The 12,740-nt window shown below is 47.7% G+C and overlaps 1 protein-coding gene across 1 annotated transcript in view; it reads left to right on the forward strand.

The window, feature by feature from the left end:
- Positions 1–3,205: 3,205 nt before the first annotated feature.
- Positions 3,206–12,740, forward strand: part of LOC141051133 (uncharacterized) — a 138,559-nt gene continuing 129,024 nt past the window's right edge. Inside the window, exons 1-5 of the mRNA XM_073548017.1 lie at positions 3,206–3,728; positions 3,858–4,037; positions 4,120–4,243; positions 4,323–4,420; positions 4,619–4,709. Of these exons, the coding sequence (XP_073404118.1) occupies positions 3,651–3,728; positions 3,858–4,037; positions 4,120–4,243; positions 4,323–4,420; positions 4,619–4,709 (571 nt within the window). The 5' untranslated portion in view covers positions 3,206–3,650. The remainder of the gene's footprint in view (positions 3,729–3,857; positions 4,038–4,119; positions 4,244–4,322; positions 4,421–4,618; positions 4,710–12,740) is intronic.

The raw sequence follows: 12,740 nt of genomic DNA on the forward strand, positions 1-12,740 counted from the left end.
CAGTGTAATGGCCCCACGTGATGCTGCAGACAGTGTAATGGCCCCACGTGATGCTGCATACAGTGCAATGGCCCCACGTGATGCTGCATACAGTGCAATGGCCCCACGTGATGCTGCATACAGTGCAATGGCCCCACGTGATGCTGCATACAGTGTAATGGCCCCACGTGATGCTGCATACAGTGTAATGGCCCCACGTGATGCTGCATACAGTGCACTGGCCCCACGTGATGCTGCATACAGTGTAATGGCCCCACGTGATGCTGCATACAGTGTAATGGCCCCACGTGATGCTGCATACAGTGTAATGGCCCCACGTGATGCTGCATACAGTGTAATGGCCCCACGTGATGCTGCATACAGTGTAATGGCCCCACGTGATGCTGCATACAGTGTAATTGCCCCACGTGATGCTGCATACAGTATAATGGCCCCACGTGATGCTGCATACAGTGCAATGGCCCCACGTGATGCTGCATACAGTGCAATGGCCCCACGTGATGCTGCATACAGTGCAATGGCCCCACGTGATGCTGCATACAGTATAATGGCCCCACGTGATGCTGCATACAGTGTAATGGCCCCACGTGATGCTGCATACAGTGTAATGGCCCCACGTGATGCTGCATACAGTGTAATGGCCCCACGTGATGCTGCATACAGTGTAATGGCCCCACGTGATGCTGCATACAGTGTAATGGCCCCACGTGATGCTGCATACAGTGTAATGGCCCCACGTGATGCTGCATACAGTGTAATGGCCCCACGTGATGCTGCATACAGTGTAATGGCCCCACGTGATGCTGCATACAGTATAATGGCCCCACGTGATGCTGCATACAGTGCAATGGCCCCACGTGATGCTGCATACAGTGTAATGGCCCCACGTGATGCTGCATACAGTGTAATGGCCCCACGTGATGCTGCATACAGTGCAATGGCCCCATGTGATGCTGCATACAGTATAATGGCCCCACGTGATGCTGCATACAGTGCAATGGCCCCACGTGATGCTGCATACAGTGCACTGGCCCCACGTGATGCTGCATACAGTGTAATGGCCCCACGTGATGCTGCATACAGTGTAATGGCCCCACGTGATGCTGCATACAGTGCAATGGCCCCACGTGATGCTGCATACAGTGTAATGGCCCCACGTGATGCTGCATACAGTGTAATGGCCCCACGTGATGCTGCATACAGTGTAATGGCCCCACGTGATGCTGCATACAGTGTAATGGCCCCACGTGATGCTGCATACAGTGTAATGGCCCCACGTGATGCTGCATACAGTATAATGGCCCCATGTGATGCTGCATAAAGTGCAATGGCCCCACGTGATGCTGCATACAGCATAATGGCCCCACGTGATGCTGCATAAAGTGCAATGGCCCCACGTGATGCTGCATACAGTGTAATGGCCCCACCTGATGCTGCATACAGTGTAATGTCTCATTGACAGTTGCAGGAATCGTTTGATTGCAGTGATTGCCTCAAAAGGTTGTGCAACAAAATATTAAGTTGAGGGTACCATCATTTCTGTCCAGGCCTATTTCATGAGTTTTACTTTTTTAAAATTCTGTGGAAGCATAGTTGAAAAGCAATGTCTGACTTTGATTTGTCACTTTCATAGATCTGTTTTTATTACTTTTGTTAGATTCAAGTTATTTCTGTGACCATTGTGGGGTTTTTCTGTGATTAAATGAGAGGTACCAACAATTTTGACCACGTGTGAGTTTCACTTTTTATATTGAAGAGCTGAAATAAATTAACTTTTTGATAATCTAATTTATTGAGAACCATTTGTAATTTATTGGGTTTAACTTTTTTTTTGTAGTATTATACTGCTCTTCCAATTGTTGCCTTCACTGGCAAGATATATTGAGCAGCAGTGATATATTTCTTCCCTTCTGCTCCTGCGCTGGTCCTCTGCTCATAGTAGGCGGCGCACGCTCAAATTAAGAAAACAGATCAATAAATTGGAGATGCAGGCGACGCCATTATGTTGGTAAAATACTATTTTTTATGGAGACCACAGCAATTACTACGCTGGCGCAATATTTAAGATAGGGAACCCGTCACTGATGAAAAATAGAATGACTCAGGGGCCGGAGCACCACGAAAAGACCCGGCCCACAGGGCCACCCAGGTGCATGAAGATATGATTACAGGATAACTTCAAACACTGATTGAACAAAAACCCCAAAACAGATTTCTTCTCCACTGCAAAACCTGATGACAGGTTCTCTTTCCGATGTAACTTTTTGGACGCTAATTTTTTTTCCCCAACAAATACCGTATATGCTCGAGTATAAGCAGGGGGGGTATGCATACAGCAGGGGAGGATGGGGGGGAGCCGTGCATACAGCAGGGGGAGGATGAGGGGGGAGCCATGCATACAGCAGGGGGAGGACGGGGGGGGGCCATGCATACAGCAGGGGGAGGATGAGGGGGGAGCCATGCATACAACAGGGGGAGGACAGGGGGGAGCCGTGCGTGCATACTGCGGGGGGAGGAATGGGGGGGACCGTGCAAACAGCAGGGGAGGACAGGCAGGAGCTGTGCATACAGGGGGGAGCCGTGCATACAGCAGGGTGAGGATGGGGGGGCCATGCATACAGCAAGGGGAGGACGGGGGGAGCCGTGCATACAGCAGGGGGAGGACAGGGGGAGACATGCATACAGCAGGGGGAGGATGAGGGGGGAGCCATGCATACAGCAGGGGGAGGATGGGGGGAGCTGTGCATACAGCAGGGGGAGGACGGGGGGGAGCCGTGCATACTGCGGGGGCAGGACGGGGGGACCATGCAAACAGCAGGGGGAGGATGAGAGGGGGAGCCATGCATACAGCAGGGGGAGGACAGGGGGAGCCGTGCATACAGCAGGGGGAGGACGGGGGGGGAGCCGTGCATACTGCGGGGGGAGGACGGGGGGGACCGTGCAAACAGCAGGGGAGGACGGGCAGGAGCTGTGCATACAGGGGGGAGCTGTACATACAGCAGGGGGAGGATGGGGGGAGCCATGCATACAGCAAGGGGAGGACGGGGGGGAGCCGTGCATACAGCAGGGGGAGGATGAGGGGGAGCTGTGCATACAGCAGGGGGAGGACGTGGGGGAGTACCAGGACAGGGATGAGGGGACAATGCATACTCGGCTTATACTCGAGTCAATAAGCTTACCCACTTTTCCGTGGCAAAATTGGGTGCCTCGGCTTATACTCGGGTTGGCTTATCCTGAAGTATATACGGCATTTAACATTTGTTAAAAATTAACACCATTGGCGCGATTCATCAAAGCCATTATGTCAGAATAATAGCATAAATCTCTTTGAAAAGCCGCAAAATTTTTACACATCGTGGAGTTTTGGTGGGTTTCTAAAAGACCAAAATGTGCAGAGCTGGAGTTGAATAGGGGCTCACTGGCAGGATTCTAATGCAACTTATGTTTCAGTCCATACAAGAAGAGTAAATACAACATCTACTCATTATATCTCCTTATATGTTTCCCCTTATTATCTTGAGTATTTTTTTATTATTACACTAGAATCTTTATAATATTTGGCTCATCTTCTAATTCAGATTCCTACAATATCGGATCCTCTCAGTGGAAATCTTCTATATTACAGAATTTTCCTGATTGACCTCACAAGGATGAACACTGACAAAAACAAGATGGTGGAGAGGATATTGCACCTCACCCTAGAGATCCTCTTCCGGCTTACTGGAGAGGTGAGAGATTCTGATGACGTCACATTACATCATTCTTATCTATGGGAATAACAGATGGACAGAACTGGAGAGGTGAGGACTCTGGAAATGTCTGTAGTGAGATTTATTAATGTATCTCTTCATAACCAGGATTACACAGTAGTGAAGAAGACCTCTAGTGAACGCTGTCAGGCCCCTGTGTCTGAGGGATGGGGAAAACTCCTGATCCCAATCACGGGGTCTCCATCCCACCCCCTGATATATGAGGACATCAATGACCAGAAGATCCTAGAACTCACCTACAAGATGATTGAGCTGCTGACTGGAGAGGTGACACTGCTGGGAATGCTGGGACATTATACAGTAATGCTATGAAGGGATCGGGGGATGACAGTATCATTGTATGTGTCAGGTTCCTATAAGGTGTCAGAACGTCGCCGTCTATTTGTCCATGGAGGAGTGGGAGTATTTAGAAAGACACAAAGATCTGTACACGGATGTCATGATGGAGGTTCCCCAGCCCCTCACATCACCAGGTAATAGGACTAAATGCACACGGCCTATAATTATCTGTATGTAAAGAATGAATTCAGTCCCAGTATATGTTTCCTCCAGATCTATCCAGTACGTTAACAACACCAGAGAGATGTCCCCGTCCTCTTCTTCCACAGGACTATAAACAAGAAAATCCCAATGTTCCTCAGGATCATCAGGTAGATGGAGAGAAGGTGTCATGAGATCTCCCCTATGATGTGTAGACGGCTGTGAAGGTCTTGTGCTCAGTTTTGTTTTAACCACCAGTATTATATGTTTTATACTTGTGTAATGAGAATGGTGGAGATGGCAGGATTAGAGCTGATCATAGATGTGACTTCTCCATCTGTCTGTGACTTTTACAATATTTGTTTCAGGGTGAAGATCTGACCCATAATAATACTACAGAGACATATGTGAGGGGTGATGAGTGGTGTAAAGAGGAGATTCCTACAGATGACTACCCAGGTGAGTAGTAACCACTAACTATAGAGATATAGAGAAATTGCAGATTATTCTCAGTCACTGTATGTGGCTGCTTTATCGTAAGTGTAGCTTAGCCATATCACAATCGAGCAGTTACCATTCTCCTGCTATACCAAAACAACTTTGGGTATTGGAATTCCTTCTGTTGGAGTAAGTCGGCCAGAGCTAACAGCCCGGAGAATGCACCCTACTACCTGGAATTAGAAGATGCTGACCCTTACCTTCCCAGATATCTAAACTGCAAAACCAAATGACAGTGTAGGTAGAATGTGCTGACAACAAGCAAAAAGGCAGCAACACTTACCTGCCCAGGTCTAGAACAAATGCACTGCAGGGTGCAGCCAGCCCATAAAGCAAGATGTTAGCAACACAGGTGCAAAATACCAGATTAACAGCCACTCTCCACATACCCATTCCTGGAGGGGGTGACTGCCCAGTATACAATTGCACAATGAGGGTCCGCATAGGGTACCGTTCACACAAGGGAACTGCATGGTGTCTGGTTCACAGCCTATTAGTAACGCCCCTACTATTCGATTAGGCGGGCTGGCCAGCACCCTCTCAATGCATCCCAGTGTGAACACCCCTCATACGAGACCAAACGTGTCTGGGCTCGGCTGCACCCCGAAAAATGTAGTGCAAAAAGTTTACCAATTAGTGAGGTATTAGCTGATATTTTGGCCAAAATACTTGAGCCCGTAAACTGCGCCAAAGTTCCCCACGCTTACGGGTCCCTACACTAAACTGAATAGCAAAGCCACTGAAGAAGACTCAGGTCTTCAAAAATTCATTTATAACAACAAGCAAAAAGGCAGCAACACTTACCTGCCCAGGTCTAGAACAAATGCACTGCAGGGTGCAGCCAGCCCATAAAGCAAGATGTTAGCAACACAGGTGCAAAATACCAGATTAACAGCCGAGCCCAGACACGTTTGGTCTCGTATGAGGGGTGTTCACACTGGGATGCATTGAGAGGGTGCTGGCCAGCCCGCCTAATCGAATAGTAGGGGCGTTACTAATAGGCTGTGAACCAGACACCATGCAGTTCCCTTGTGTGAACGGTACCCTATGCGGACCCTCATTGTGCAATTGTATACTGGGCAGTCACCCCCTCCAGGAATGGGTATGTGGAGAGTGGCTGTTAATCTGGTATTTTGCACCTGTGTTGCTAACATCTTGCTTTATGGGCTGGCTGCACCCTGTAGTGCATTTGTTCTAGACCTGGGCAGGTAAGTGTTGCTGCCTTTTTGCTTGTTGTTATAAATGAATTTTTGAAGACCTGAGTCTTCTTCAGTGGCTTTGCTATTCAGTAGAATGTGCTGACAACATAGAAAATTATGTGAAGGAAAATATAATCCGTATGGTGGGCCTTGCTTTTATGACGAGACACCAGACCAAGTCCTTTTTATTTATATGCGCAAATATAAACAGTAGAAACAAACACAAGAAATATAATACAATTTCCATGTGTTTCTCCTTTCTTTTTCTATTAAAATGCTTCCCCCTCACCCCCCTCCACCATTCAGAATAGAGAAAAGAAGAGAAAATCCCTCAATCATTAATTCTTGCCCATATTTCCAAAACTCTTAGCATCTACAGGGTGGGCCATTTATATGGAAACACCTAAAAATGGGAATGGTTGGTAATATCAGCTTCCTGTTTATGGCACATTAGTATATGGGAGGGGGGAAACTTTTCAAGATGGGTGGTGACTGGCGGCCATTTTAAAGTCGGCCATTTTGGATCCAACTTTATTTTTTCCAATGGAAAGAGGGTCACGTGACACATCAAACTCATTGAGAATTTCACAAGAAAAACAATGGTCTCCATTGTAACAGATGCTGCACATCTCGTATCTTCACAGCATAGACAATCGCCTTCAGATGACCCCAAAGATAAGTCTAAGGGGGTCAGATTGGGAGTCCTTGGTGGCCATTCAACTGGCCTAAGAATCGTTGATGCTGCAGCAGCTGGATTTTGTAAGGGTGCCATTTGTGAGTAGCTAATATCCGCCAAAGGGATTTTCGACTGATGCCAATCTCCAGTGACATGCGGCGAGTGCTACGCTGTGGGTTCAATATGAATGAAGCTAGGACAGCCACTGATGTTTCTTCATTAGTGACAGTTTTCTTGCGTCCACATTTTGGCAAATCCAACATTGAACCTGTTTCACGAAATTTGGCAAGCAGTTTGCTAACTGTGGCATGGGAGATGGGTGGTCTCATAGGGTGTCTTGCATTGAAATCTGCTGCAATGATCAGGGAACTGCGTTCACCAGACATCAACACAATTTCTATCCGCTCCTCACGTGTTAACCTCTGCGACATGTCAATGGCTGTAAACAAAGAGAAACTTGTAAATAACTCATGATAGAATAAAGGTACCCTAAAATCAAGCACACCATTGTTTTTCTTGTGAAATTCTCAATAAGTTTGATGAGTCACATGACCCTCTTCCCTTTGGGAAAAAATAAAGTTGGATCCAAAATGGCCGACTTGGCTGCCATGGTCACCACCCATCTTGAAAAGATTTCCCCCTTCCATATACTATTCCCCATTCCATATACTAATGTGTCACAAACAGGAAGTTGATATCACCAACCAATCCCATTTTAGTTAGGTGTATCCATATAAATGGCCCACCCTGTACTTATCGCGGCAATTAATTTTATTGTGACGTGTAACTTGACCCAAGTTGTCATTAAAATATAGTATTTTTAAGCGTTATCCAGTCCTAAAAAATAATTCCCCTTGCAGATAACAACCGTGATGTAATTAGATGCTTAGTAGGACAATCCATCTTGACTCCTGTAAAAAAAAAAAATAAATGAAATGGCAAAACAGTATTCAGCAACAAATGTGATAACTGGTTCCCAAAATTCCCTAATTTCCCGGCAGCCCCAATACATATGAGATAGATCTGCCGCCTCTGAGTTACACTTGGGACATTTAGAATATTTAATATATCCGATCTTCTACATTAAAGTCGGGGACGGTGCAACCTGTGAATAACCATAAATTGGAACATTCTCTCATGTGACGTAGAGAAGAACATTAGCAGAAATTACAATTATTTCTCATTGTGTAAGAGAAATCCAAGATCTGATTTCCAGAATTTATTCTCTTCTGACAGTGAATAAATTTAAAGGGAACCTGTCAGCAGTTTTGGCCGATATAAGATGCGGCCACCGCCTTTCAGGGCTTATCTACTGCATTCAGTCAGAACTGAAAGATAAGAAAAGTAAGTTTTATTATACTCACCTGGGGGTGGCTTTCTGGTCTGATGGGTGTTGCAGGTCCGGGTCCGGCACCTCTTATTTGCTTGCGATGCCGCCCTCCTGTTGCTTCATGGCTCCTCGGCATCGCGCTCCTGTGCAGGCGTACTTAAGTACTGCAGTGTGCAGGAGCTGGGAAAGGTTAGAGAGGCCCAGACCCTGCCCACTGCAGTACTTTAATCTGCCCTCAACATGGCAGATAAGTACACCTGCGCAGGAGCGCGATGCCAGGAAGCGAAGAAGCAACAGGAGGGCGGCATCGCAAGAAGATGGGAGGCATCGGACCTGCGACACCCATCGGATCGGACCGGACAGCACCGGACTGCCACCCCGGGTGAGTATAATAAAACTTATTTTTCTTATCTTTCGGGTCGGACAGTGGGCTTATCTACAGCATTATAGAATGCTATGTAATAAGCCCTGAATGGCGGTGGCCGCATCTTATAGCGGCCAAAACTGCTGACAGGTTCGCTTTAATGTTTTTGTAGGGAACTAATTCTGCCTTTAACAATTTCACTTGACAAAAAATAATCCATGAAAGGATATGTTCCCCCAACACGAAAAGTCGGGGTGAAGACTGAATAGAACGTCTTATCTGCAAATAAGGAGAGAAATCTGAATCCTCTAATCCTACTTTGATAAAAAATCCTTCTGTTAATATCTGTGTCAATAAATTATTCCCTTTTTTTATTCAAACTTTGGCAGTGTAAGAAATGAGGGAGATTAGTAGTATCCCACAGGGGCATATGGAGGCCGGGCAGCCTACATTTTTAAATCCTCAAGAAATTTAGTTAGCAAAGTACGGCCACCACAATTAGGGCCTCTTACAGCATACTAAAATGATGTAGAAAAAAAGTCCCAAATCCACTCTGCAGATCCCAAGAAAAGACCTTTAACTATATTCACATTCGGCTTGGTCGCGTCCAATAGGTGTCTCTGGTCTTGATCCAGCGCCTCCTCTCTTGATTTGGCACCGCCTCTCTTCTTATGAACACTCTCCTTTTTCCCCGCTTCATGTGGGTCACACATCCTTTGTCTCCCACAAAATGTCCCCACCTGCGCAGTCTCGCTCCTCTCTCTCCTGCCGAGGGCAGAGCAAATTACTGTAATGCGCAGGGAAAGGCCAAAGAGTGCCGATAATCCGGCAGTAAAGCTGAGGCATGCACCTTCCAGTACTTTACTCTGCCCACAACTGGGCCTCAGAGGAGTGAGCGCGCACAGGAGCAACATGGGGACACTGTGGATAACATAGGACATGTCATCCACAAGAAGCAGGGGAGGGAGATAAGGCATCGGATCAAGACCAGAAACGCCACAGAGAAGTTTAAAGGCCTCACCCTCTAGTGTTGCTCTCTGCCTTGCTTTTCCCCTGTCAAATGGTCCGAGGCGACACCTCTGTGCAGAGGTCCGCCAGCCTGTGCTCCATCTGCAGTAATGCAGCATTCGTGGTTGTGACACTGCTTCCCTTCAAGGTGGGCTCGCATTACCAGCTGGGAGACGGGCGTACTGTCAATAGTAGCAGACCACCAGCTGCTATGGGAAGAGGTGTGGGGGCCCTGGGTGAGGGGGCCCGCGACGGCCGCTGCGGTTTGGCAGATGTGCTGTGCTGACACAGTACTATCTCCTTTAATTAAATGTAAGCGACGGCTGCTGTATACCCCCCTGGTTGGGCCCCTTGAAGCTCCCCTTTCCTTGTTTCCTGGTCAGCAGTTGGCTGAAGTCTCTGGCTGGATTTGCATAAGAATGCCACGCCTGCCTGCATTGCAGGAAGCAGAAATCATTCATCATGAGCCTCTCTCACTCAGGGACAGGGACACAAACAACACGGTGACTCAGTGAGCCCGGCTGGGGGTGGATTTTTTTTTTTTGTTAAATGTGTCTCCTCACTGTGCTGTGTGCGATATACAGCGTCCTGTGTGCGATATACAGCGTCCTGTGTGCGATATACAGCGTCCTGTGTGCGATATACAGCGTCCTGTGTGCGATATACAGCGTCCTGTGTGCGATATACAGCGTCCTGTGTGCGATATACCGCGTCCTGTGTGCGATATACAGCGTCCTGTGTGCGATATACAGCGTCTGCTGGCAGCCTGGCACTTTACATTTACAATGGCTCTGGCTGCACTTTGCACCTTAGGGAGGGGGGCCCGGCTGCACACACTGTGGGGGATCCTGGACAGTATTTGGGCCCTTATGCAGTATATATGAGTTCCTGGATAGTATTTGGGCCCCTGTGCAGTATATATGAGTTCCTGGACAGTATTTGGGCCCCTGTGAAGTATATATGGGCTCCTGGACAGTATTTGGGCCCCTGTGCAGTATATATGAGTTCCTGGACAGTATTTGGGCCCCTGTGCAGTATATATGGCCTCTTGGACAGTATTTGGGCCCCTGTGCAGTATATATGAGTTCCTGTACAGTACTTGGGCCCCTGTGCAGTATATATGAGTTCCTGTACAGTACTTGGGCCCCTGTGCAGTATATATGAGCTCCTGGACAGTGTTTGGGCCCCTGTGAAGTATATATGGTCTCCTGGACAGTATTTGGGCCTCTGTGCAGTATATATGGCTCCTGGACAGTATTTGGGCCCCTGTGCAGTATAGGCTCCTGTACAGTATTTGGGCCCCTGTGCAGTATATGAGTTCCTCAACAGTATTTGGGCCCCTGTGCAGTATATATGAGTTCCTGGACAGTATTTGGGCCCCTTTGCAGTATATATGAGTTCCTGGACAGTATTTGGGCCCCTGTGCAGTATATATGAGTTCCTGGACAGTATTTGGGCCCCTGTGAAGTATATATGAGCTCCTGGACAGTATTTGGGCCCCTGTGAAGTATATATGGGCTCCTGGACAGTACTTGGGCCCCTGTGCAGTATATATGAGTTCCTGGACAGTATTTGGGCTCCTGTGAAGTATATATGAGCTCCAAGACAGTATTTGGGCCCCTGTGCAGTATATATGGGATCCTGGACAGTATTTGGGCCCCTGTGCAGTATATATGGGATCCTGGACAGTATTTGGGCCCCTGTGCAGTATATATGGGATCCTGGACAGTATTTGGGCCCCTGTGCAGTATATATGGGATCCTGGACAGTATTTGGGCCCCTGTGCAGTATATATGGGATCCTGGACAGTATTTGGGCCCCTGTGCAGTATATATGGGATCCTGGACAGTATTAGGGCCCCTGTGCAGTATATATGAGTTCCTGGACAGTATTTGGGCCCCTGTGCAGTATATATGGGATCCTGGACAGTATTTGGGCCCCTGTGCAGTATATATGGGATCCTGGACAGTATTTTGGACCCTTTGCAGTATATATGAGTTCCTGGACAGTATTTGGGCCCCTGTGCAGTATATATGGGATCCTGGACAGTACTTGGGCCCCTGTGCAGTATATATGGGATCCTGTACAGTATTTGGTCCCCTGTGCATTATATGAGTTCCTCAACAGTATTTGGGCCCCTATGCAGTATATATGGGATCCTGGACAGTACTTGGGCCCCTGTGCAGTATATATGAGTTCCTGGACAGTATTTGGGCCCCTGTGCAGTATATATGAGTTCCTGGACAGTATGTGGGCCCCTGTGAAGTATATATGAGCTCCTGGACAGTATTTGGGCCCCTGTGCAGTATATATGAGCTCCAAGACAGTATTTGGGCCCCTGTGCAGTATATATGGGATCCTGGACAGTATTTGGGCCCCTGTGCAGTATATATGGGATCCTGGACAGTATTTGGGCCCCTGTGCAGTATATATGGGATCCTGGACAGTATTTGGGACCCTTTGCAGTATATATAAGTTCCTGGACAGTATTTGGGCCCCTGTGCAGTATATATGACTTCCTGGACAGTATTTGGGCCCCTGTGCAGTATATATGAGCTCCTGGACAGTATTTGGGCCCTTGTGAAGTATATATGGGCTCCTGGACAGTATTTGGGCCTCTGTGCAGTATATATGGGCTCCTGGACAGTATTTGGGACCCTGTGCAGTATATATGGGCTCCTGGACAGTATTTGGGCCCCTGTGCAGTATATATGGGATCCTGGACAGTATTTGGGCCCCTGTGCAGTATATTAGTTCATCGACCGTACTTGGGCCCCTGTGCAGTATATATGAGCTCTTGGGCCCCTGTGCAGTATATATGAGCTCCTGGACAGTATTTGGGCCCATGTGCAGTATATATGGGCTCCTGTACAGTATTTGGGCCCCTGTGCAGTATATATGAGTTCCTGGACAGTACTTAGGCCCCTGTGCAGTATATATGAGCTCCTGGACAGTATTTGGGCCCCTGTGCAGTATATATGGGCTCCTGTACAGTATTTGGGCCCCTGTGCAGTATATATGAGTTCCTGGACAGTACTTAGGCCCCTGTGCAGTATATATGAGCTCCTGGACAGTATTTGGGCCCCTGTGCAGTATTTGGGCCCCTGTGCAGTTTATATGAGTTCCTGGACAGTATTTGGGCCCCTGTGAAGTATATATGAGCTCCTGGACAGTATTTGGGCCCCTGTGAAGTATATATGAGCTCCTGGACAGTATTTGGGCCCCTGTGAAGTATATATGGGCTCCTGGACAGTATTTGGGACCCTGTGCAGTATATATGGGCTCCTGGACAGTATTTGGGACCCTTTGCAGTATATATGAGTTCCTGGACAGTATTTGGGCCCCTGTGCAGTATATATGAGCTCCAAAACAGTATGTGGGCCCCTGTGCTGTATATATGGGATCCTGGACAGTA

Source organism: Dendrobates tinctorius, unplaced genomic scaffold (assembly GCF_039654945.1).
Source record: "Dendrobates tinctorius isolate UK_male_01 unplaced genomic scaffold, ASM3965494v1 ptg000155l, whole genome shotgun sequence".
In the NCBI taxonomy this organism is placed as follows: Eukaryota; Metazoa; Chordata; class Amphibia; order Anura; family Dendrobatidae; genus Dendrobates; species Dendrobates tinctorius.